The following is a 27,227-nucleotide window of genomic DNA, read 5'->3' as shown; positions in this document are numbered from 1 at the left end:
GGGGTGGCGGCATGTTTAACATTGTCAAACGCCCCTTAAGGTCCCGCGCAAGGATGGCTGTGGGTGAGTTGCGAGTGGCAAGCAGCATTACCTCTTCCTTGAGCTGGAGTAAGATGTCTTGCGTATAAAGACGAGGGCGAAAGCAAGCCAAATATGGTCGTAGGTAGCTTATCGTGATCTTCGAGATACGTTTGTAGCCTGTTTAAAACGATGTGTTCCAACAATTTGCCTACACATGATGAGAGGGAAATAGGTAGAAGGTTATCAGTACTCGGTGGTTTGCCCGGCTTAGGTATGAGCCTGACTTCCGCGGTTATGGGAGTAAGCCCGCCTGCCAGATGTGGTTGAGATAATCAGACAGCTCAAACAGGGAAGGGGTGTGCAGGTTAGCCAGGACATTGTTTGGTTATTTGGTCCATTCCGGGCGCCGTATTGCGGCGAAGCTTGTCCAGAGCGGCCGTAACCTCATGAAGCTAGATATCGTCATCCGGGAGCGGGTTGGGGCGTCCAGAGTATGGGGGAAGGGGCTCTGTAGGTTGAGTTGGAACATATAGGGCCGTAAGAGTGGCGAGCAGGTTTCGTGTGTTTCCCGAGTGTTGATGAAGGATTCCGGCCATTGTGCGGTGGGATTCCGTCCTGCTCTTGCCGGGGTCTATAAGAAAGCGCAGCAGCGTCCACGTTTTGGAAGTGCTAAGAGAGTTACGCATTCCGTCGCAGAGGGCGAGCCAGTTTTCTTTGCACAATGAGGTGGCATAGCGCGCCGCTTCTTCTGTAAGCTGAGCAATGCGTTCTTTAAACTTACGGTTGAGCTTTTACCCAGCGTTTAATTACACCGTGGCGAGCTTCCCAAATGTGGGGGAGCCGCGCGTCCACGTATGGGGTAGTGGTCGACGTCTCAATTGTTTTTGTGTGGTGTTGGACGTCCTGGCAGAGACGGGATAACCATCCCTTGAAGGGTGAGTGGTGGATGATTTGTCGATTTCTCTCTTGTTTGTCGTTCTTCGCGCAGTTTGGTCCAGGGAGTGAGATGCACCATATCGAAGTTCACTCAGTAGTCTGTGCCGTCTGTGCCGTATATGGTGGTGGCCAAGATCAAGATGGCGTGGCCACTTCCTAAGTATTCTCCGAGGTTCGCCTAGTCCGCATGAGGGATGTGACCAATGATAGCCAAATCTGGTGAAGTGTCGTTGGTGACGCTGTTGCCCACGCGCGTGTGGAAAGCGGGATTAGTCGGGAGAGTTAGGTCATGGTTTTGGATGATGGCATGCAAAGCATCACCAGGTGTATTACAGTACGTATAACTCCAGAACTGGTGGGCCGTGTTGAAATCGCCCGTTATGGGAAGCGGATGACTTCCCGCTTTGCGGATGGCCTGAGTGATCACATCGTGGAGGCTTGCGGCTTTACGTTTGGGTCTGCAATACATGCTTAAAAGGAGGAGGCTGTGTATCGGTTCTGTGGCGCGTGGGATGAGCTCTAGAAGCGTTCCCAACTTCTTTGCTTGTTGGAGAGCGTGTGGGATGGCAGTTATTCGGATGCTCACCAACATGTCAAGTCTATTGCCAGTGTCTTCTCCGTACGTCACGTAGCCGGGAAGGCGATGGGTGATAGGTCTCTTGAAGTGCAATGACATCTGAGGGGGCGGGGGTGAGGTAGACGCAGCGACGAATTGAGAGAGTGAGCCGCACTTGTTTTTGGCAATTGTGGAGGTTTTGTGGTTGAGGGTTTGTTTATTCTTGTGCACTGCCATCTTCGGTCGGATGATCCTCTTGGGGTCAGTAGGTCTGCTGTAGGGCTTCATGTCCCGTCGCGCTAGGGGAGCGGGGTGAGCTTGAATGTGAGCTTCAAGCTTTAGAAAGCGGATGTTAGTTGGTAGCTTGTAGGTCAGAATAGTTGCAAGTTGTGAGATTTCTGCGAGTTGCGGTGCAGGTGTGAGCGGTGATGGCTGGGGTTCGACCGGGTTTGGTGGTGAGCGTTCTGTCTTTCTGCGGTTCTGTGGAGTTAATTGTGGTTGCGCCTGCTGCCTGATTTCATTGCGAAGGGCATGTAGTTCTTCTCTCCGACTGGTTATTTCCGCTTTAAGCTCTGCATTCTCTTCCATTAGTCGCGTGTCCGCAGTCTGGATTTGTTTCAGCTCAGCCCCAAGAGGTGATGGGGAACCAGCTTAAGGAGAGAGCATCTGTGCCCAGCTCACCTGCGCCGATGACGAGTCTCTTCGCCTTGGGGTTCTCCGTCGCCTTCCTCGGGACTTCGAGCGTGACCAAAATGTCGAAGTGCGACATCCCTTGCTCTGGGAAAGGCGCCGACCACTCCGAGATCTGGATCGGGATGGGGACGAGTGGACACTATTCTGGCGAGAGGGTGTTCTTGACCTCCACTCGTTGTAAGGCTTACCCTGTTTCGTCTGGTTGACTGGTGGCAAGAAGCGTTTGGGGAGAGGTGTTGCTAGCCGTCGGGTGGTCCCCGCCCTACAGGGCGCATTTTGGTTTGCACTCGGGAGGCTCCGAGGTGAGTCGGGTTCCACAGCCCTTGCAAGTCGGCACAGCAGGCGGATGAGAACATACGTCCTTGCGGTGGCCTATTTTGTTACATACGGTGCTGTGCGCGACGGTGCGTTTGTAGAGGTAACATCTCGTCTCCACTCCACCAACGCATATTGTGTGTTGGTAGTGAGCGCGCGTCCCGTCTACTGTGTTTCTTTGTCCTCATCCTTTGCGCTCTTTTTAATTTTCTTGAAGCCATGAACCAACTCGCCCAACAATCCATTTTATTAAGCATATTGTGAAATGCACTTTCCTGCCCATGAAGGTGATGAGGATGGTGCTGAGTCCCCAAGACGGCAGCACGTGAGGGGTTCGTATCCGGGAGCTGAGATGTCCTCCATCATTTCTTCAGGGGTGGCTTCCTTGTGAATACTGTGTATCACGCCCTTACAGGAGTTGTCGGGGGAGATGCCATACGACACAATGGCGTAGGTAATTTCACCAATAGTCAGCAAGTTTTTCTTGCTCAGCACCGAGGCTGCGGACTAATAGGGTGTGCTTGCTACGAGGATGTTCTGGTCCTCATTGATGCGAATTTTCGTGCCTGCATCTTGGGAGCGTAGCTTGGCTTCTCGCAGTATGCAAGTAGAACGAACCATCGGGCTCACTTTGCTCAGCACGAGACCAATGCGAGGTCGGATAGCCAATTTGAAGTCGTCAGACGGGAGAGGTGGAGGTTTCGGCTTGCGCACCTGGCGGCTTGGTCGTAGAGCCGACGTTGGCGGCGTTACGTTTCGAGTTTGGACTTCGAGGCTTGCGTGCCTCTTGCGGCGAATGGCTCGGTTGGTGTATTGAATACAAGGTGCCGTTTTCGCTTTCGTTCTCTTCTGTGGCATTTGGAATGTCCTGTGACGTGCGCAAGTCTAATTCTTCGTCGTTAGCGTTGCCGGGTAGCGGCGGGTAGGGTTGAACGACGGTTGAGAAAGTAGCGGCGGACGCCATAATCGATGACTTGGCCGCCTGATTCGTGGCTAGGCCCTTCCAGCGGCGTTAGGGAAGGGCCTAGCGGGAAGGGTTTAGCGGAGCATTTCAGCCTCGAAACTCACAGTGGCCGCAAACAGAAAGGTTTTGCACTTACGGCCATAAATTTGATATCTTCGTGCTCCTGGTAGCTTCAGGCACGTGATGAAAGCGTTCCTCGCTCTCTGTAAATGAGAATTCAACAGATTAGAGAGTTTTTACTGACCGTCTCTGACAGTCCGCTCCGCTCCGATAGCTAGCGGGAGCGCCATTGCGCATGCGTGGCACGCAAAGACGCTAGCGGCGATACCGGAGCAGGGTCCCGCTCCGCTAACCAGGGCGTCTTAGCGGACCGTCGCAGCTTCTTACGTTACCGTGCGGAATATCAACATGGCCACCCCGCGATGCGAGCACGCTCCCGCGACCTCCTTTTCTTTTGTTGAAACGCGAGCGATGAAATCGCGACAGCTCTTCCGAATAGGCAAAGGTGCCGCGCTCCTCAACAAGCTTTACAAGCGCGGGGCTGCTTCTATGCAGCGCAGAGAAATTCAGCCTTGTCTTGGCTATTCCAAAGTTTATCGGCTTCTTTAAAATAATTTAGAACCATTTTACCGTGTATGTGACTACAGCGTTTTAAAACGGTGAAATAAGTCACTAAGCCCGGTATTTTACATTACTTGAGCTACCAAACTCCAATGCGTATGTTTACTTTGCGATGACGTTTCAGTTGGCCCACGCCAGGGCACGACCATTGACGCGAATCATTCCCCGTCGAGGGAGATACGGTTATCGCTTAACTAAAAGCCTTTCTGCCACTGACGCTCAGGTTGTGCTTAGATGGCCGTCGGGAGCATAGCGGAGCGTCAAAAACGGTTAGCTAAAACTCTCTATTGATTTTTGTTCGGGGAGCCGATGTAGCTACCATCTCAAAGTCTCAAATGCTGCTGATGGTTTTTCTGCACACACAAGAGATGCAGTGGGTATTCCAGAAAGTGATACGTACCTCCAGATTAGCACATATTCGCAGTGTGGAATTGATCAAACAAAGAATCCATCACGAGAACGCTTCGCGCTCAACCATAGTCCTCGTTGGACGGAGGGGTGCATGATTTTTTTCAACCCTCACCTTCCAAGGCCCCCACGGGCCTTTCTTTTTACGTGTGTGTCCACGGAACACTCGTTCGCTGCAAACACTACCGCAACACCTATCAGTGTTGTGAGTGCTGTGGGGAACTCAGACACCGTTCCGATGGGTGCCACTCTCCCCGCCCTAGCATCTGCCCCCCAGTGCCTAGCATCTGCCCAGTGCCGACCCTGCCCCCCACCACCTTTGCCGCCCCCAGCGCAAGCTCGGCGGACTAAAAGACCACACAGTATGCCGCCAAAACCTATGGCCGCCTCCAACCCTGCACACCAACGCATCCGTCAACAAGCACAAAAAATGTCCCCGCATTTCCCCGAGGGGAAGAATGTGAAAGTGCGAATGCACGAGTTGAATTTCCGCGGTTCGGTAATGTTCGCGAAAGAGAGATCACACACACACACACAACTACAAAGAAAGAAAGATGCATTTATTCACAGACACCTATTTGTGTTGTCGTTGTACTTGATTGCTAGAGCGGATCTCAGCTTTGAAATTTCGTGTCAGTACTCCTTTAAGCGGGTGCCTTAGCCCTTCTCACGCCCGATTCCTGGCCAATCCCCCACGTGGGTATGTGCCATGCACAGACACCTATTTGTGTTGTCGTTGTGCTTGATTGCTAGAGCGGATCTCAGCTTTGAAATTTCGTGTCAGTACTCCTTTAAGCGGGTGCATTAGCCCTTCTCACGCCCGATTCCTGGCCAATCCCCCACGTGGGTATGTGCCATGTCAGCGGCCAGGCAGCGCGCGCACATCTCCCCCCGTTGCCAAGGAAGACGAGGAGATTCCTGGCCAATCCCCCACGTGGGTATGTGCCATGTCAGCGGCCAGGCAGCGCGCGCCCATCTCCCCCCGTTGCCAAGGAAGACGAGGAGCGCGCGCACCCGCAGCTGTTGCTATGTGGACGGACGGCGGTCGCCGGAATTCAGGGTCGCTTATAAAGTGCATCCGCACTTAAAACTTCGACATACCTCCCTCTCCACCACCAGAAGACCCCCAGCTCTGATGTCGGATTCCCAGCGGAAACCACAGTGGAGCTGGTCATCCGTCGCCGCCGCCCATCCTGCCACTACAGCCGCCTTCCCATCCCTTGATCCCCGTCAGGAAACTGCGCAGCTCCACAGTTAGACACGTTAATCCGTAAAAACGCCAAGGTCAAAGCGCCAATAGCTGACCATGAACGCTAAATAACCCTACTTCAAGAGGAAATATCAGAGTTGCGAACACTACTACACACAAGCACACAACATATACACATGTCCCCCTCACCTGCCGACCCACGTCCCTGTACCTCATCTCTGGCGGCCTTAGTTCTTCCACTGCCGACTTTAAACAATGGTCCCAGTCAAAATTCACTGCGCTTGTAGTCAGGATTCAGGCATTGGAAGACAAACCAGCTGGCACCACCAAACACCAGAAACAACGCAACCTGCCCTGCTCTCACCCCGGCCTCATTCGCTGACGTCATTATAAACGACGATGCCTCCTCCACACTACAAGCGCAGTGAACCACGCACAATATGACACTTGTGTGAACTCCTCCCCCAACCCCTCACAATATGACACTGGAACTGTCGATCATTGTGTAAAAAGAAAGGCTACCTCCAACTATGTACATCGCAACACCTCCTTGCCGTCTCACCCTTGAAGAAGCTAACGCGCCGCATCCGACCCTTAGAGATAACACTAGATTCAGAAACGACTCATCCCTACGCACAGCTACACTTGTCCATAATGATATACTGCACAGCACCATGCCTTGACGTCCACCATCGATTGTATCCTCGTGGTAGTATTACCAACTCGATAGAGTGGCCACAGTATTAACAGCGAAGCTCTTTAGGAAATCGTGTTTTTCGTGTCCGTAGTTAAAAATACCAAGAAATTGCCGAGAGCGTGCACGTAAAGCGCGGACCTTGCGGCGACCGCCCGGCAGTTAACAAAATCAAGAAAATGCCTAGCGCTTGTGGGTGCTTGCCTCGCCGCCGGTCTCCCAGCGTCCCCGGCGCACGTATGTCAAGCCAAGCATACGAACTTAGGGAGGTTGGCCAAGATTGGCAAAAAAAAAAAGAAAAACTCCAGCGTTGGTCGTAATCGTTGCAGCACTTCCTCGGAACGAGACAGACACGTCATAGCGTACGCGCCTCCAAAGTGATGTCCATTGATTACCATTGAAAAAAAAAAAGAAGCTCACTCTTATAGCAACAATGACGGAGTAAAGGTCGTTGCGGCAGCGAAGACACAAATCGGCTGCAATCGTAGACTTAAACCGTCGTGATGATCGTGGAGGTCGCGTACAGCTTCGCTACTCTCAAGTCTTACGCGTTAGCGTGAGCTTCCATCATTTTGTTGTTGTGCTCAAAGGGGTCGTGAAGAGAAGATACATTTGTTTTTGCTTAATTTTGTCTGCTTGAACGACCTTTTAAGAACATAAATCCCAAATATTTTCAGAATTCATTGCTTCTGGAATTTAGGAGGCGCCTTTGAAATTCCCGTTTTGAGGCGCATCGCGAGCTACCATGCGCGCATCGTCGGTCGCCAGCGCAACTAGAGTGACGTCACGCCAAGTACATTCGAGAGTTCAACGCGTTCAACGTTTTTTGTGTATATTGTTCTGCAAAGCTGCAAACCCGGTATTTTAAAAATAATGCATCCTTTATTCGTTGCCAAAAAAACAGTTTTCTATCCACGTGAGCGATGTCGTGACCGCTTCAGTTGTCTGGCAACCATTGCAGCAAAGCGTAGACCTACTTGCTGTTTGTACAGTTTCTAGCGCTGAATTTCACGTTCTTTTGCCTAATTCTCTTCGGAATCTTACCAGTTTTGTTTCAAACGCTACCGAACCGCTCAGGAGAAAAAAAAAAGTTTCCCGAATGCAATTCAAACTTGCGGCCTGGGCCAGCCCAACGTTGCGGACAGCGTAGTCGGATACTTTATCCATTACACTACCAACCTGAGAAGCGCGCGCGGCGAAAAACTGTTGTATAAAAGCCTCTTCTCATTTGTAACCCATAGGTCTGTCGCGTTTTCATAAATTCTAATCAACCCAGAGCTTTAACCGCCAACTTACTGCTGAACGCTTCTGCAGTAAGCCAAAGGGGAGCGTATGCAATCAACGAAACAGCGTTAGCAGCATTGTTTATTGCAGGAAACAGGCAAGCAATTGTCGAACTGCGTGATGGCGGGACTCGGCGGAGCATCGCTGCTTCTAGCTAGTTATTGTTGCGCTTGATGAGTAAATGATGGATGAGTTTTAAGTTCCGACTACTCGAAGCTCCTTCGATAGAAGTGTTTATGTAATAAATTCTCAGTTTAAGCGTTCGGTCATTTATCTCGTCCGGTCAGACGTTTCAGTTCGCGCAACTCACGTGAGACGGATCTCGGCAGACTTGTGCCAGAATATCGGCTAGCAAAACGACAGCTTAGACTCGTGCGAAACAGCGTAAACAGTTTAGGTTAAACGTGATTACTTGTGCCTGCGCCACTCGCCCGCGTTGTTGACTGAAAGTTCGACCATGTTGATCAGTCGTATCAGAGATCAGACATCTCTCTGGTCGGTTGCAGGGCGAGTTTCATCATGGCGCCGCTGTTGTAGCTTTATCTGATCTTTTGCAAGCCCGCTCAATGCCGACATTTTGTGCAGACGAGGGAGAACTATGATTGGCTTCTTACTGACTTACTGAAATGTCACTGCACGAGTTGAGGGAGAAAGCCTCGGTGAAACCGAAACTGCATTTGTTTTCCTACTTGCCGATATCGGGCAACGAAACGGGTATGCATTGTTTGTTTATCAAGGTTCCACGGTTTTAAGCGCACACACAACACAATTTTTTTTAAATCTCTTCACGACCCCTTTAACGTGCATAGTCCCCTCCTGCTCACTCTGGCCGACTCCTTTCCATTTTAAAACAGTATTTTCCTTCGCTAAACACCACGAACTTGCGATCACCGGATATTTGAATGGTCGGCATGTGCCCTGGATTTACCCCCGTAATGCAGGCAAAGGCACCATCGTATGGGTCCTATGAATTAACACCTGCTTACTCTCTGATACCTCCCAGACACTCCCACCAGGTTAGACAACAGTGTACGCAGAGATACTACGACATAGTACCTCACTTTTGTTCGCAACGGGACGGAATAGACTTGGCAATGGCTCCGTAACACTTTTGGTAGTGATCACCACATCATATCAATAACAATGCAAGGTATCGCCCCTTTTCGCAAAGGCACAGCCCGACTCAAAAAAGCATTCCGCGAACATCTACCCGTGGAAGAAATTCACGACGTTGATAGATGGACTGCCATTCTTTCAGGTCTACTCAAAGCCCACTCAAATGAATTCCCCCTTACCACCGATTATCCAGCCGTCGATCAACGCCTCAACAACTTGTGGGCTGTGAGAAACAGCTTCGTCTAGCGTTGGAAGCGTAACGAGACAAATCGAAAATTAAAATTACGTATTGCGCACCTTACGCGGCATGCAGAAGAATTTGCACAATCCTTAAGCCAACAAAACTGGATACGATTCTGTGATTGCTTTCAGGGCACCTTGGGCACCGGGAAAACATGGCACCTAATAAATTCCCTTATGGGAACGAAAAAGTCAAAGCGGCCACTGAACTGCGCAAACACCGCCTCATACACAACCACCCAGGCACCGAGCAAGAATTAACTGACACCTTACAAAATAAATTCGCACCTGGCCCGCCGCAACCATCGCATCAATATCCAGTGTACTCAGGCGGCGACAATATAACACCTGACCCACCCTTCACCATGCAAGAACACTAAGCCGAGCTGAGTAAAGTTCCACTACCCTACCCGGCACGACCACATCTCCAATAAGCTCCTTCGCAATCTGCACCACTTGGCACTTGAGAATCTGCTCCAATACATCAATGACCCCCGCGGCACGCTCCCACCACAGTGGTGCATGACGACATCACCCTTATTCCAAAATCTCAGAAATCCGCCTCCTTTTCAAACCTGCTTCCTATTTCTCTTACCTCGTGTGTCGGTAAGCTCGTGGAATATTTGGTTCACACTCGATTGATTAGGCAGAGGACAAGGCATTACAACCAAATACCATGCATGGCTTTCGACCCCACCTGTCCACTCAAGAGTTTCTACTTTAAGTAAAGGACGACATAGTCCTTCTTTTTCCGTGAAACCACAAATATTGCATACTTGCTTTGAACATCAAAGGAGCCTTCGACGATATCACTCACGACGCCACTCTACACAGCCTCGCCCCCCTAAAACCCGGTGCGAACACCTACAATTACGTTAAAGCGTTTCTAACAGAACTGACGGCGACAGTGGGACTTGGACCCCTACGCTCACCTGATTTTATATTCCACGTGGTACCTCACAGGGGTCTGTCATTTCCCCACTTCTATTCAACATCGCTATCAAAGATCTGTCTACGCAACTCTCCACTATACCCAACCTGAAGCATGCTTTGTACGCAGATGACTTAATTTTATGGGCAACCACAGGGCCCGACGGAGACCAGCAAGCTTTTCAACCAGCTGTTGATTGCACATACAGGTACTTACAGGAAAGCGGTCTTACATGCGCGCATGAACAATAAGCGCTCGTTACCTTACAACAACGCACTAAGGACAGAAAAATGCACTCACACATACTCGGGCTTACATCTCGGACCTACACACTCGGACCTACGAGCATATACTGGGACTTTCATAATCGGACTTAGACAATAGACTTACACATAAAGGATTTACACATACTCGTACTCACCATTTAACAGGACTCGTACTCACCATACTCGTACACACCATACTCGTACTCACCATCAGGCTCCCACACAGTCCCACAACTTTAACGCACCGTGACTCTGCTAACCCAAATAATTCGCCGTATCACGCACAAACGGACCGGTATGAAGGAACCACTCAAGCCTTGGTTATAAGCCGCGTTACGGACGGTACGCCTTAGGCCGGGTTCAGAATGATGCCACAACTGTCGTAATAACTTTAAAGAACGACGTCATTTCACGTCTCAGCCAACCGAAATGTCTGACACGCCGTCTTTTACGTACATAGAGCACGCTATGGCTTTTGCGTTGTTAGTCTGAACATAGCCTTACCTGTCCCTCAAGCCAGCTGAATGGCGACAGCTAACTATTCTTATACGACAAGCATTGATTTTCTTGTATGGTTTAACGCGCCGACGCAACGCAGGCGGCGAGGCGCGCCGTGGTGAAGGGCTGCGGATTAATTTTGATCACCTGGGGATCTTTAATGTGCGCCGAAATGTTGTATACACGGGCGTTTTTGCTTTTCAGCTCCATAAAAAAGGCGACCACCGCGGCCATGATTCGAGCCGGCGTCCTCGTGCTCAGCAGCACCACGTCTTGGCCACTGAGCCACTGCGGCAAATTTCCGACAAACATATTAGGCGGTCCTCGGACTTTCTACATGCACATCGAACGCCAAGCTGTTGCAACTGGGCTTACACAACACCTGGGAAGAGCTCTGTGAGGCGCAACGCACTTCAGAACTCCAACGGCTCCAACTCAACAATGCTGGATGTGCGACCCTGGTGCACCTTGGATATCCATCACCTTCGGTATCCAGATGCAGAATACGTGTTCCACAGTCTATACGGAAACACATCCGCGTTACCCCAATTCATCTAAATATGCACCCTACCCATCACATTGGACGACAAAGGGCCCGCGCCAAGCTATCTTCAGACACAATATCAACATCAAAAGGATGTAGATATAGACAGATGCCTCTCCCTACGTAACCAAAAATGCCTATGTGGTATCAGTGGTGAATAATAAACTTCAGACCGTAGCGACAGCCACTGTCCTCAGCACGGACACCGTCATAGCCGAGGAAGCAGCTCTAGCCATTTCAACCACCATAACACAGAGCGACTACGCTACCATACTGCCAGATTCTCAAGAGGCTTGTCGCAACTTCCTGCGAGGAACTCTCTCCCCAGCAGCCCTCCATATTCTCAAAATTAAGACTCACTTACCTGACCTCTGCATTATCTGGGCACCAAGTAATTCAGGCATAATCTGCAATGAAGCTGTACATACCGCGGCTCAAGAAACCGTATACTGGGCCATTTCGGACAGCCACAACCCTATGCCAACCCCTCGCCCCCCCACTACATGCCCTAATCCATACTAACATACGACATCCTCTTTCACTACCGGCTAGCCAGCCAACAGTTTCCTCCCCCACATAAGCAACTCACCAAAGAGGAAGGAGTATACTTCGCCAGCTCCAAACTGACACACTTCCCCACAACAGGCTGGGGAACAAAATTTTCCACACCCAGTACTCCCCTCAGTGCATTTTCAGCCTACATCAGAAACACTATAGCACATATTGTAGGCACGCCCGAACACCCCATACCTCTCTCCCAATCCTAACCATACCCCTTTACAGCGGGCGGCTACGCTGACCAGCTCTGACTCCTGCGCCCAGATTCGGCTGGTGAATAGGGTACGGAGGGCGGGCTACAGCCATGGAGTTCTGGGCTGAGGACATCCGTCACTCATCCGGAGTGACTGCACTCAACGGATGGGATAAACTTTTTTAAAGACGATAGTCTTTCTTGGGCTACTTCAACCCAGAAATTTTGGTCTGTCTGTCTGTCTGTCTGCGATTCGATTCAGCAACCTGGCCAAAGTAAAATGCATACTGCGCAATAGTCTTATATAGTCACAGCCAAATGTGAGCGTCTAAGCATGGTTTATATGTTCATAGTTGTCAACTTTGCTGAACATGAACAAGACATTACGCAAATACAGGACCGAAAATTAATACACAAGGGATACTTACAGTGTTCCTTTATTTAAAAAAAAATTGATGGATACTTGGTTTTTCGGTAGCAAATGATATTCTACATCAACTGCAGTTGCTGCTGTTGCCCGCGCCACCTCCTGGCGGCATATGATAAATCACGTGGCAACAGCAACGAAAGGTTCCACTAGCTCGGTTCCACGTTCTGCTTGGAACGCACGTAGAGCACGGCAACGCGGTTGTATAAACCTTGAAGTCGGCCGCCTCGATTCACGCGCGTCTCCGCCGTACTGCACCGCTGGCATCGAGGAACCCGGCCTGTAGCAGGGGAACGCGGTAAATTCAAATCGCCTTGAGCAAACCTTTAGTGTGTTTACCTTGGGATGAGCGCGAATGTACAGGAAGAGCATGATAGGTGAGCGGGAAAGCAAATGGCGCATTTCCTTGCCAAATGTAGCCTTTTGACGACATTTGCAACGAAAGGAGCAGGTACGCGGCTAATTTTTTTTTCTCCTCCTCCACTTATTTGACTTTTTCGAGCGCTCCATTTTTGATGGCGCGGGTTTTAAACTCGGTGACTACTTTTTTTGAAATGCGGTTTCGTTCAAAAATGAAAGGCGAAAAGCGTCTAACCTCGAAATATACCCCGAAAATTGAGATCCTATTGCGTTTATGGTGTTACGTAGTCATTTCTTTTGTAGTTCACGTGCTACACGGCTTTATTGTAAAGTAAAGCATATAAAACTGAAAATAGTTTAAAACATATTTTTAGAACCAAAGCTAAGCATAGGCTTTGAAGCAGGCCGCCGTAGGGACTGTGGATTATTATACACCACAAGATAACGTTGACAATGTGGTGAAATCTTAAACATCCACACATTCTGTTTCAAGCTCCTCCGTCCCAAAAGGCTGCCGCTACCGGACGAACATAGAACCCACGACCTCGTGTTCAGTAAATCAAAAGCAAAATTTTAAGCGCTGAGCGAGATCGTTAGGTAGGACGCTTGAGATATTTCATAAAACCCGTGTTTCCAAAAGGCACTCAAGCAATGCCTGGCTACTTACGGAAGACATAGCGTTATCGGTGCGCTTATTTGCGTCCATCACGTGGTCAACAGACTATGGTTCGTTCTCACGCTGCTCAGATGGCGGGTAAAAGGCCGCTATCTCCCACAGGAAGCCAGCGACTACCTTATACGCATTATCACGGAGTGTGCAGTAGAAGTCGGGGGCACTATGGCTAGACAGGATATTGGTAAACTTTCACAGGAGACGAAATATCTAATCAGGAAACGGCAAACCATGACAATCTCTACCGCAGCTGACAGAATAGAACTAGCGGAGCTCTCGAAGTTAATAAATAAGCGCAAGACAGCTGACATACGGAAGCATAATATGGAGAGGATCGAATACGCTGTAAAGAACGGAGGTAGCCTGAAAGAAGTGAAGAGACGTCTTGGCGTGGCGAAAAAATCAGATGTATGCACTTAAGGATAAGCAAGGCAATGTCATGACAAATAGGGATAAAATAATCACAGTGGCCGAGGAGTTCTATAGGGATCTGTACAGTAGCCGGGACATCCAGGATAATGCCGAACGAGAAAGTAGTTCAGAGGAGATAGACATCCCACCAGTAACGACCGAAGAAGTAAGGAAGGCTGTGAAAGAAATGAAAGGGGGGCAAAGCACCTGGTGAGGATCAGATAACAGCAGACCTCTTGAAGGATGGCGGAGAAATTGTACTTGAAAAACTGGCAAACCTGTATACGCAATGCCTAATGACCGCAATGGTATCGGAATCTTGGAAGAACGCGAACATCATCCTAATGCATAAGAAAGGCGACATGAAGGACTTGAAAAATTACAGGCCGATCAGCTTACTGTCAGTAGTCTACAAAGTATTTACCAAGGTAATCGCTAACCGAATCTCTGCAACCTTAGATTTCAGTCAACCTAAAGAACAAGCAGGGTTCAATAAGGGTTATTCAACAATGGACCATATTCACACGATCAATCAGGTGATAGAGAAGTGCGCTGAGTATACTGAACCCCTATATATAGCCTTCATAGATGATGAGACACCATTTGACTCGGTCGAAACCCTAGCAGTCATTCAGGCATTACGGAACCAGGGGGTAGATGAACATTATGTAAGAATACTAGAGGATATCTACAATGGGTCTACAGCTACCATCATCCTCCATAGGGAGAGCAGTAAAATACCTATAAGGAAGGGTGTCAGACCAGAAGACACAATCTCTCGAATGTTATTCATAGCATGTTTACAAGAAGTATTCAGAACATTGGATTGGGAATAGGTGGGAGTAACGGTTAATGGAGAATACCACAGTAACCTCAGATTTGCTGATGACGTTGCCTTGCTAAGCAACTCGGGGGACGAATTGCAAAGCATGCTTTCCGCACTGGTCGAACAGAGTAGAACCGTGGGCCTGAAAATTAATATGCAGAAAACTAAAGTAATGATCAATAACCTCGGGACAGCACAGCGGTTTGAGATAGGTGGCGAGGCAGTGGAAGTGGTAACCGAATATATCTAATTAGGCCAAGTTGTGACCCCAGATCCCAACCATGAGGCAGAGATAATTAGAAGGATCAGAATGGGGTGGGGTGCATATGGCAGACATTCTTAGATAATGAATAGCAGACTACCATTTTTCTGAAGAAGAAAGTGTATGACAGCTGCATCTTACCGGTACTCACCTGCAGGGCAGAAACTTGGAGGCTCACTAAGAGGGTTCAACTTAAATTGAGAACGACTCAGCGGGCAATGGAGCGGAAAATGATAGGTGTAACATTAAGGGACAAGGCGAGAGCAAAGTGGGTCAGGTAGCAAACTGGTGTTAAAGACATATTACTAGAAATTAAGAAGAAGAAATGGACGTGGGCAGGGCATGTAATGCGAAGGCAAGATAACCGCTGGTCATTAAGGGTAACAGAGTGGATCCCTAGAGAAGGCAAGCGTTGCAGGGGGCGGCAGAAAGTTAGATGGGCAGATGAGATGAAGAAGTTTGCGGGGAAAAATTGGTCACAGTTGGCACAGGACCGAGGTAATTGGAGAATAATGGGAGAGGCCTTTGCCCTGCAGTGGGCGTAGATAGGCTGGTGATGATGATGATGATAATGATCTCCCACTCAGCTGCACCGAGGGATGCATTTTCGTTAAAGAGAAAACGTTTGTCCTTCTGGTGGACCAACATTTGGTGCCTCGCAGTTCTTGCATTTATGAAAAAAAAACCACTACAACCTCTTCTCAACTAGTGCAGTGTGCACTAAAGGTTCGCAGCTGAGGGGGTGCCAGAACATAGAGGATTCCTTCTCTCAACAGTGTTGATGGCGCGCGGTAGTGCTTCTACCACACATTTAGATAAGCGAGGCCCATTCACTCTGGGCCCCCTCTCTGTTAAGGAAAATTCTCCTGCTATCACCAAGACGGACGCATTCAGAGCGAAAGTCTCAGTGGCAACTAAAGCGGAAATTTGGGCGAGTTGTTTGCGAATTAGGGAATCCATTGTACTAGCGGAAACAAACACAAAGAAAAAGCTAAAGCTTTGTCCCAAAGTTGATGTTCACTACTACGACGAATTATCTAGTCTCAGTGGCGTTGATGAATTAAAGACAACCACGTGACTTAGTTTCGTTCGTCCTCTCTTTTTCTACGTTCGCGGCCACCGTCGACATATATTTATTCCCTTCCGGATTGACTATATTTCAAACGTGGAAGGGAATGGTGCCAATGACGGAAAGACGTTTATTACAGCAGCCGAAGTATGTTGGTTGAAACGACCGTGGAACGACCCTTCGTGAACGACCCTTTGAAAAACCAATAAATTAGAAAAATAAAAAAATAATTACGTTAAATGGTTAACTGTGTAGCGCCTTCCATTTCAGCAATAATGCAGATTTCGCCAAAGTTTCTAATGTAATCGTTATAATGGCGTAAATGGACATAACTGGTCGGGCGAAATTTTCAAAAACTAAATAATAAGAAAAATAATAAAAAATTACAAGAAATGGCAAAACGTGTAACGCATGACATTTCCACAATAATACCGATTTCGAGGAAGTTCCACCAGTAATCGTTGCGGTGTCGTAAATGAGACAATTGGTAGAAACAAATTTACAAAGAGAAAAAGCAAGAAAAATATAAATGAATTATGGAAAATGGTGAATATGTAACGCCTTGCATTTTCACAATAATGTAGATTTCACGAACGTTCCACTTCTTAATTGTTATAGTAGCGCAAATGGAGATAATTGGTTGGAAAGAAAGGATTTTGAAAACCGAAAAAATTATCTGCAAAAAACTCACACTCAAGATAAGCGGCATAAGAACACTACGCATTAGTACATAATTGTTTGAATTGCTGCAGAATTTTTGTTGCTGTTGTTGTTTTCATGATGATGCTCGGAATGCAGACGTCAAGCCTCAAGTCGGTGCGGGACCTATACGAGCGGTTGATGGAACGAAACGGAGAAAGATCACAGGACCAACTGTTCAACGCTGCCAATCTGGATCTACTGGTCCGCCGGCGCGCCGTCATGATTACCGATATCACTGCAGCCAAAGTGCGTGCCTCACCGATGTGTCCACTTGTGGGGGGCTACTTCTACATTGGCGCCGAGACAATTAAGGTGCTCCGCTCGTCCTGGTACTTTCGTCGTGGCATTCCCCGTTGGATCGTTGATGAGTTCAATAAGAGGTCAGTTCCACCGCTTTAACCGTGTGCGGTTTTTAAATTTGTCCAGCACAATTAGCGACTCTTCGAGAGTCAGGTATTCCGGCTGCATCAGTTGAAAGCAAGAGGAAATACGTGAGACAGATGCACCGGACACAAAAAGACACAAAATAGTTACAAATTATCTTGAGTAGCTCAGAATGACTTGCAGTAAAACTAAAAGTTCATATCTGCAGTTGGACATTCAGTGTACTCGAAAACAAACGAACCATCAAACAAAATAAGTCGAGATAAAATGGCGTTGATACCTGTTATTCCTGCGTAATAATGTAAACGCCGACTGAATCAGTCAGGCACCAAGAAAATTTCATATGGAACCCAAACAGCTGTGAAAAGGCACCGTAACAGGCATCAAGATGCGCCCGAAGTTCACCGACGTAGTTCTGGCGGATAATCGAGCATTGTTAACACGTGTTACTTTTGGTGCGACCGTGCAGGACGTGGCGCCGTCCTTCAAGTGATTCATCAGATGGAGAAGACGGCTCAAGGCCATTGCGAATTCGCTGCCGACTAACTGACTCGAAGTTTTAATTACTGCTGTGGAGCCTGATGAGCGTATTAATTTCCGACGTAACGTGACTTCAAGATGTGGTTGCACTATCGGCAATGTCGTGACCGCAGTACACTCGCCGTGTAGGACAGTGCAGCGAAGCAGCCATGCATTTCGAACTATTGCGTGTCCTGCTGCCGAGAGAGCCTAAAAGAACGGCGACGTTTTTTAAATTTTGGTCTGTCTGTCCGTCTGTCTGTCTGTCTGTCTGTCTGTCTGTCTGTCTGTCTGTCTGTCTGTCTGGCTGTCTGTCTGTCTGTCTGTCACTCGATTTAGCCGTCCGGCCGAAGTGAAACAGGATCTGCACAAAATGTCTATATACCCTCCGCCAAATCTAAACGTCCTAGCCTGGTGGCAATGTTCTTTTCAACATTGTTGAACAATATCAAAACATTACGCAAATATGAGGTAAAAAATTAATACATAAGTAATCTTTGTAGTGTTAATTCATTAAAAAATCCATGGATGCTAGATATTTACGACACATCCACTGCAGAAAAAAAAATCACTCTATCGCCGGCTGTTGCCCGCGTCACCATAGCTCCTGACGGAATTTTAGGAATCTAACGGCAACAGTAACAAATGGTTCCACTAGCTAGGTACTACATTGTGCTTTGAACGCCCGTGGTGCAAGTGAGCGTGGTTCTACAAACGTTGTAGTAGGGTGCCTCGATTCACGCTCGTCTCCGCCGTACGGCAGCGCTGGCATCGAGGCACGCGGCCTGGAGCAGTGGAACGCGGTAAATTTAAATTGCTTTGAGCAAACCTTGAAGGTTTTTACCTTGAGAGGAGCGAGGCGGGAGAGGAACAGCGTAAGAGGTGGGCGGGAAGCAGAAGGGAGGCATTTATTTCAAAGGGGCGACCGACGACTATCGACTTTCGCCGACATCTGCAACAAAGGCAGCCGATACGCCGCCATTTTTTGGGCAAAACACTCTCGTAACATTATAAAATATAACAGAGCTTCACGACCCTTTTATGTCTTGGCCACATGAGTGTCTACAATTTTTGTGTGCAGGATTCTCTGGTTGTGTTCAATGCCCATACCCTACATGCGGGACGAAGACATGTACCCCCAAGGCATGACCTGTTTCTTGGACAGCTACAAGCAGGATCGCAGCAGCTCCTTTCAGCCGCTCCGTTTCGAAGACATGCGAGCCGTGTTTATGCTCACGGCCTACATGCTGACCACTTCCCTGGGCTTTTTTCTTGTCGAGGTGCTTGTATTCGCCACAACTTATTGTGTTCGCCGTGCAAGCGCCATAAAGGCAGAAATGGTGCAGAGCGATTGACCGAGCAGTTCGTTGCCTTCGCATTAGTCAGGCATGTTGACGTGTAGCTGCTAAACTTAGGTCTTAGAAATCTATAAAAGCCTGAATTTGTAGTTGGCAACTAAAGCCGCGCGTTGTATTGTGGGTGCGAATTTTCTGAAAATGTTTGAAAGAGGAAACGATGGATGTCACTTGCACAGAATTTACAGTTCACTTTTAGAGAATTTGCTCCCTTGTGTTTACTTTACTTTTACTTTTAAACTGTCTACCAAAGCGTAGAATATAATTTCGTACCAGGTGCCCGTACACACACGCAAAACATGTTTTATAGCGGCTAGCGGAGTAGGAGCTTTTTCTCAACACAAAGCCGACAAATATTTGAGCAAATTCACCAAGTGTTTTCCAGTCATTGATGCACTCTTAAAATTGCTATAATTGTAGCACACACTGTACCAGAAATACAGCATGTTTAGCATGTTGTTACATCACTGGACATGAATTCTGACCGTATTTTGTTTGTCAAGTTCAGCGCCGCTTACGAAAGATTTGCTCCACCGACGACTTCGCCATTGCTTCTGGGAAGTACCTGCATGGGCCTACCGCCTACCACTCATTTTTGCTTCCGCTATTTCGCTCTAAAGTGCCACTTTGGTTTAAAACACGTTTCTTTGAATCCCGCAGAGCGGTGTATATGCGAGAAAACTAACCTTTTAGCCACTCCTCCCAAGTCCTTCTTCGACTTGTGCAGTGAACTCTCAGTTCTCTGTGCCCACAGCACGCTCATATCATTTTATCAACGTAAACCACGTTATTATGAATGGGTGTGCTACGATAGTGTTATACCAAGGAATGTACCATGGCCGGCTCAATTCGTTCAGATTAGTAATGATATGTTGCTTAAGAGGTTTTTCAACGGTACTTGTTTAACTTGCTTTGTAAATGGAAGTGGTATCCATCCTAGACGAGCAAAATAAAAGAACACCGTGTCGGTCGGCTCTTCAGAATAACGCGGCACTGTGCCCGAACAAAATGTTTTTAGGTGAAGCCCCTAGCAAATTGGAAAGCATCTGAGTAGATTCTAACCCGTTCAGTTTCTGGTGAAGCAGCAACACCGGTGCCATTGAAACAGAATGTAATTAAATTTAGTGTGCAAAGGTGTTTACTCTAAACTTGCACAATCTACAAGAGGATCGGAGCAGTCTGTCCATGAGCGATCTGGTCGGGTGCCCCCCCCCCCCCCCCCCCCCACCCTCCCCCACTAGTCCCACTGGCACACACTCATGATGACCCTTGTAGTTCCATAGTGAGTACCCACATGGGGATTTTGCGATGGTTGGTCGCACTCGCATACGGCCATTTACACCATGTCTCTATGACACCTACCCATGCAGGTATTACAATCACTGCTCTCCCCCCACCAAAGGGAAATCAGCATTCGACTTTGGGCGAGTCTAACAAGGGAGTGCCGTAATATCGCTTGAAGCGACTTACATGAGCAGGTCCGCGTCCACGATGTTGAGGTCAGGTGATGGCGTTAACGGTTCAACCACATAGTTAGCGGATGATTGAGAGCTGAGTGGTGATACCTTCAAAGCTGTTTGGTGGATTGGTAGATGGTATCCACACCCATATGAGATCGCCTGAAAAAAAGTTAACGACGAGCAGCTCTGCGAATAACACTTCTTCTGGCAACCCTCTGGCTTCTGCTGGCGTTCCGCTGTCGAACGGGTGAGCTGTCGACGTTCTTCGGCCTGATCCATTACTTCTGACTAATGTTGGCATTCGGAGGTGTCAGCGCTGTATGGCAGGAGGGTGTGCAGCGTACAAGAATGTTGTCGGCCGTGAATCTGCGCATTAATTTCCAGTTCTACCGTTGGTGTAGACTGGTATAAGCCTTCAGGAGTACCGCATGAGCGGTCTGTTTTAGATAAGCACGTCGGGAGGAACACACGTCCATTGGTAAGCTGCGGGAACCACGAGCAGCCAAGTTCAACCACAATATATGTAGTTGCGGTTGTGCAGGAGGTTATCTGTACCGCCGCAATCTTGAAGGAGTGTGAACGTCCTATTGAACCCAGTCAATAGAATGCAGCATACCTGATCTTCTAAATAAATGTCCGCAGTTGCCTGGAGTAGCACGAGAGTCAAGGGCAACTGCTACGTTTGACAAACGTGTAAAAGGCCTTTTGCTAATCCTTGAGTAATCACCATGTATTTGCATATCCTGCTCTGTATTCAGTTTCATATTCCGCTTTTTGTTATTTCTTTCGTTATTTGGTATTGTGCAAAATGGCATCCCATTTTTGAAGTGTGCTTTTAAGTAGCTATGCACTTTTGATCGCGTGCACTTCAACAATGGGTTATTTTATTCAAGTGCTGCATAACAAGGTAAAACGTGCAAGAAGGAAGGCCCCGAGAGGCGTCAGGTAGTCACCTTTTGCCGCGTTTACCTTGGAAGCAGTGTATATTACCTTTTGTATTTTGAATGTACTAGCACTGTAGACATTGTATGTCGGAAATAAATCGAATTTTCTCCATTGAACATTGAACACCAAGCTGGGCAGCTTGGGGGCAGAAAGATCTAGACGGAACCAGTGTGGATGGTGTCAACGTGAAGTGGATGATTGCAGCAATCCAGGGATTTGATTTGATTTGATTCTTGCGCGAAAAGACAACAAACGAAGCACTTTCGGGCAAAGGAAGAAGGAGGGATCCTTCTTCTGCTAGAAGCAAAAACGCCCGTGTGTACGAGATTTCGGCGCACGTTAAAGAACCCCAGGTGGTCAAAATTAATCCGGAGCCCTCCACTACGGCGCGCCTCATCGCCTGCGTTGCGTCGGCGCGTTAAACCCTACAATCAATCAATCAATTCTTCTGCTAGAAAGCCATGCATGTCAGGGTCATCTGCCCCAGGATGCTTGCATCCGGATTGATAGATATCACGAATGTCAATTTTTTAAAGCGCAGGAGTGAACGAGTCAGACGTCCTTTAGGGTCTTTCACAACCAACAGAACGCGTAGTGATCTATGACAGCGTCAAAGGAGCGGCCTTAAAGGAATAGGAGCTTAGACCATGCATACAGGGGCGTATCAAGGATTTTTTTTAGGGGGGGGGGTAGCTGAGGTTGTTCTAATTCCCCCCTCCCCCAACCGAGAGCGAAAAAAGCGCAGTAGTTTGCTAGCGCCCTTTAAGAGGCAATGCAGACAAAATACAAGTTTTTGTTATGGAAAGATTTGGTGTGTTATAGTACCCCCAGCGCTTGTCTGAAAACGATGTCATATAACAGAGGAATTAATCAATTTAGGTTAAATTTTTGACTCTCCTGCCAAATCCGGTGTTTTCGTTATGCCATGAAGTCACAGGGACGGAAATTCAAACGACGTTCCAGAGCGTCCTTAGGCTGTGCAGCATTGCTTACCGTCAGTCCTCTCAGAATCCGCTACCATACGCATCCGCGTATAGCGGCGGGTCGTTGTTCGCCGTTGCTTTATTTTTCTTCTTATGTGCACATTGATTGCTTTTGTTACGGCAGAAAGTAAGCGCTTCGTGAAACATGTGGTATGCTCGACAAACAAAGTCACGTAAGACAACGTCGCTTACGCAAATCTGCCAGTGTCGTGTAAGACAACTCCAAAGCGGTGGACTGCTGAGCAGCTAAAACAAGCTTAGTGCGCCCAGTACCAACAGCCGTGCGCATCGGTACTTATATGTATACGTGTACCGTTCATTGTTTACTTCAGCATTCTTACGGCTTTAACATGACTATGATTTACATTTAAGCGCAAATAGCTCGTTCGGCAAGCTTATGAGCCCTACCTAATTCGCGTTTGCTTTTGCAGGCCTTAGCCAATCGCACACCTGGGCATACGGTATCATAAGTTCTGTTGCGGGAATTGAGCTAGGGGTCACATGGCCATTCGCTTTTTTTTTTTCTAATTATCTAGCTTATCTGAGCGAAGCATGCGTTAAAATTGGTGTCAGTACGATTGTAACGAGGCAATATTCCGAATGAACTATAGTTGTGTTCTGTCTGCATGTCCCCTTTAAAGGCTAAGAATACAAAATTTATATTTGATTCATTAAAACGTCTGCATTGGCCCGATAGCAATGATATCAATTTTACCGCAAATCGAGTTATTAAATAAAACACGCTAAGAGTGGCAACTGCTCAGACCTTTAATTTCCGGCGATTTCTCTATGACATCACAGGATATCGTTTGTGCGACTGGCGCCCAACGACCTAAGTCACCTAAGGAACATGATTGCGCGATTGTAAAGGGACCTCTGGGCCTCTAGTATATTGAGTCTATCATTTGAATTCTAACGTTCAGTTAAAACTCGTAACTACGCTTTAGTGCTGCTCTATACTACTTCACTCCTGCCCATATGACATTACTGCAGTGCGAAATTTGAATTTATGATATTTGTTGCATTGTTTCGGTTGAAAAACGTCTTCTGTGACTGTAATAGAGCTGAGTGAGTTACCAAAGGCGGCGTCTTTGAAATTCAAGAAGGTTGTATTTCATCTTCAAATGGGCCCTTTGAGGTCTCTCTCATGATATTCGTTTTGATTATGATGGTATTTAGTGGCAGGTGAAGTTGTAAACTGGGAAAAAATTAAAGCCGTTCCACTCAATGTGAAAGCTGTCGGAAATGCAGAGCAGTGATTCGCCACAATGGGCTGAGGCGCCGTTATCCGCTCACTCTTACCACCCACCACGCTCTGCCGTCCTGGTTCATTCCTATCCTGATGAATCAAACGGAGGTTTGTCAAACGCATTTCAAATTTCCCTCCTTCGCAGTGCTCGTGCGCCCTCTGCCTGAAAGTGCGGCAGCGGGAGTTCTGTTCTTTTTGTACTTGCTTTTTCTCCCCCACGTGCCGGCGTTGCACTGCCACTTTCTTTCGCTTACTATTGCAAAAACCAACCCAACGAGCGTTCCTAACTAAATGAACGCGGACGTTGCCGGTTAGTTACGTATATTTTGCCTCAAATGTACCTGCACTTTTCTTTGCGCTAAACAACGGGGAGGTGTATGACAAGCGCCAGCAGTTCACAAGTTTAGAACGCTTCTGCTTATGAACACTTATGACTTTCGAAGCCTCTGTGGGACTCCGCGACGACAACCGCTACGACCGAACGCCGTGGGGATCTACTTGGGTCCAGCAAGCGAGCTACGACGACAAGGCAAACCCCTAAAGTGCTCTGCACTTAAAAATTCGCAGACCGCGGAGTGCAAATCTGCGCCCGTGGTACGGGTGCATGCACGGGAGCAGTTTTACACGGGAGCTTTAGCCTCTCATTGGTCGGAAAATTCGTGTCGTAAACAAACAACCCGGCAGGACCGAGCAGTTCTCACCAAGACGCCAAGCACATGCGTCAGGCTAATGATGCGTGCAGCGTGGAACTCATTCTTCGTTTCAATAAAGAAAACCACAGAAAAAGAATCAAACCGCATGGTGGATGATAAGGCCCTGTGAAAAACGGGAACCCCGGGACATTCTCGACTCTTAATGTTGCGTTTCAATAAAGTTTTTCCTCCTCCGCTTCCCTCCCACGCGTTCCCGGTAAATATTAGGTTGCAGCTGCTTTCGAAAGGGTCATTTGACGTCATTCGAAGCGCCTGTGTTAAGGGGAAACCACGTAAACTCATTCAGTTCATTCTAAGACTGTGATGTGTAGATTTCAATTCAGCGGCCACCACGGGCATCCCGAGTTCAACTCGGCCGTGCAATACCATGCCCGAGTTTCCTCAGAGTTCAAACGTCAATCAAACACACCAAGCTCATTCATGGGCGTTGCGTAACAACAGCCACACCCACCCATGGCGTCCACTTTGGTCGGCGTAGCGTCGTAGCCACGAAGTCGTCATTTTATTCCCGCTAGCAGCGACAAAAACTTTGCATAAAACAAAAAAAAATTGGCCCCGATCCACGCTGTGAAGGTGGTTGGAAAGCAAAGTTTTAAGCGACACCTACAACAATTGCCCTTGCGACGGCACTTTAATTCACACACATGGCTCTACAAAGAGGGAAACCAGACATTCCGCCAGCCGTTACCTGAAATTCGTGGGGGTGGTGTCCCGAACGCAGGAGCAGCGTCAGCCACGGCCGGGGTAGAGCGGCGGACGCGGACGCTGTAGCGCGGCCGTGAGTCGGGAGAGAGAAAACTCAGAAACAGAGGCATAGACAGATACAGAGACGTCTTTCGAAGGGTGAGACAGCGGAACCTTGCCATCCTTGTGTTAGCTTGGGGCTACACCCCCGCGCGACACAAGCGCAGACACCCAAACAATTCGGCATGCGAGCTTAGTGATTCCCTGTTGTACCGATTTAAACTGGTTAGCTTAGTAAGTTTGAGAACTGCGAGAAAGTTGAGGGAACTTTTATAATTCCTATTGATCAGAACCTGTTGCTACTTTCGACTCTTGTAATACCTCTTAAAACACAACCGAATTGGTAATCACCAATTTATAAAACGGAGTCCCATTCGTGGCAAGCCGTGCGCAAAAGGTAGCGCTTCTTTAGCGGCAACACGTCTGTATGGGGTTTGGATATTTTGTTTTCCCGCCCTGCAAATCAATCCTTAACGTATACTTGCCGCACGACCACTTAATTCCGTCGGGTGCGGGTTACGCTGGAGGTGCTGTCGAGCAAGTTAACTGAGCCGTGCGAAGGCACCGTGGACACGAAGCTGCACAGAAATAGGGCAAAACAAGCGCCGCTGAAGGAGACGACAAAGTCGTACCGCGGACGCCGCCGCCTGTTAGCGGGCACTCCCATGCAGGGAACGCTGGGGAAATTCGCGGCGCCATCCCTAGTGTGCTGGGTGAGTGAAACCCCCCGCCCCCACTACCTTCCCCTCTCTCGCCACCGCCTCCGACGCTTTAAGAGTTTGTCGTGCCGCATGCCACGAAATAACCGTTGGCTGGTAGAGCTAGAAAGCTTTGGTTTAAAATGAAGTCTCCAGACCTCCAACCAACGGCCACCAGCCAATGGTGCCACAGTCGCGGGGATTTTCGGTCCGAACAGGCGTTCACTATTGTACGAGCCGATAGTAGAGGCCATGACGACACGATTTTCCCACGGGAGCCTTCTTCATGCACCGTGAAAACGCATTCGATGACAGATAACACAACTTCAACGTCTTCAAACATGCTCTTGACACGGGATGATTTCTGATAAGCGCCATCCATGCACACTCATGCAAACTGTAAACAAAAGCCATATTTTATGGTCCGGAGCAGGGCGCGAAGTGGACCCCTTTGATTACTTTGTTTGTGCTTGCTCAGAACTGCACTGGGACTACCATCAAGCCACGTAGCAAACATAATTCAGGGGAAGAACAGAACACTGAGAAAAACGGACCGCGCCGGGAATAGCCAAAAGCCAGGCTGGGGATTTCAAATTAGCAGTGAGGTTGTCTAGTCTATGCTAAGAAATGAGTATTGCAGGGAGATGCTGCATGCGCAAGGTAGCACACGCCGTACTTTATCAACGTAAGCGGCCCCAATACAGCGCGTTGAATATGCTAAGCGTGCTGCGTGCGATTCCGGCGGTTTCGCTCGAGGTGTACCGAATGCTTCACTATAACTACTTTGATAACCTACGAAGCTGGAAACTCGGGAGTAGGCTGAACTCAGACCTTCTGGAATAGCGCCCCAGTTCAGCACCTTGTATTAATCAGGAAAATCTGAAAAAAAAAAGAAAGTAAGGCGGCTATCAGGACAACGTGTTGGCAAGAAGATTCACACATTTGCATGAGTACAATGCAGGCACACCCCACACGCATATGATTTGTGCCGAAGCACGACCAATATTGACAATATCCACATCACCACATGACAAAATAATGGTAACTCGCCGTGGTGGCTAAGTGGCTAACGCGGGTTGTGCTGCTGAGCACGAAGCCGCGGGTTCGATTCCCGGCCGCGGCTGTCGCTCTTCTATTGGAAGCGAAAAGCGAAAACTCCCGTGCGTTCGAGGTGTCAACGCACGTTAACGATCCCCAGGTGGTCAAAATTAATCCGGAGCCCTCCACTAGGCCACGCCTCATTGCCTGTGTAGCGTGGGCGCGGTAAATTTCATATTAAAGAATAAAATCAACTACAGCAACGCTCGGCTGTACTGCGCTTCCTCGTTAGGTGCGTGTGGACGGCCTAGCGAAAACACCGCCTGGAGCTCGTCGACCACCCATCGTGCCAACACTGCTG

General features: G+C 48.3%; 1 protein-coding gene across 1 annotated transcript in view; it reads left to right on the top strand.

Moving 5' to 3' along the window:
- Positions 1-20,246, top strand: part of LOC144179669 (putative glutamate receptor) — a 47,122-nt gene extending 26,876 nt beyond the window's left edge. The window contains exons 7-8 of the mRNA XM_077708114.1: positions 16,875-17,158; positions 18,763-20,246. Coding sequence (XP_077564240.1) covers positions 16,875-17,158; positions 18,763-19,036 — 558 coding nt within the window. The 3' untranslated portion in view covers positions 19,037-20,246. The remainder of the gene's footprint in view (positions 1-16,874; positions 17,159-18,762) is intronic.
- The last annotated feature ends 6,981 nt before the right edge of the window (positions 20,247-27,227 follow it).

This window comes from Haemaphysalis longicornis, unplaced genomic scaffold, assembly GCF_048455015.1.
Source record: "Haemaphysalis longicornis isolate Haplotype H1 unplaced genomic scaffold, Haemaphysalis longicornis Haplotype H1 scaffold_4, whole genome shotgun sequence".
NCBI classification, from domain to species: domain Eukaryota; kingdom Metazoa; phylum Arthropoda; class Arachnida; order Ixodida; family Ixodidae; genus Haemaphysalis; species Haemaphysalis longicornis.
Note: the sequence above shows the minus strand (reverse complement) of the source record. Positions and strands in the feature narration are given on the sequence as shown.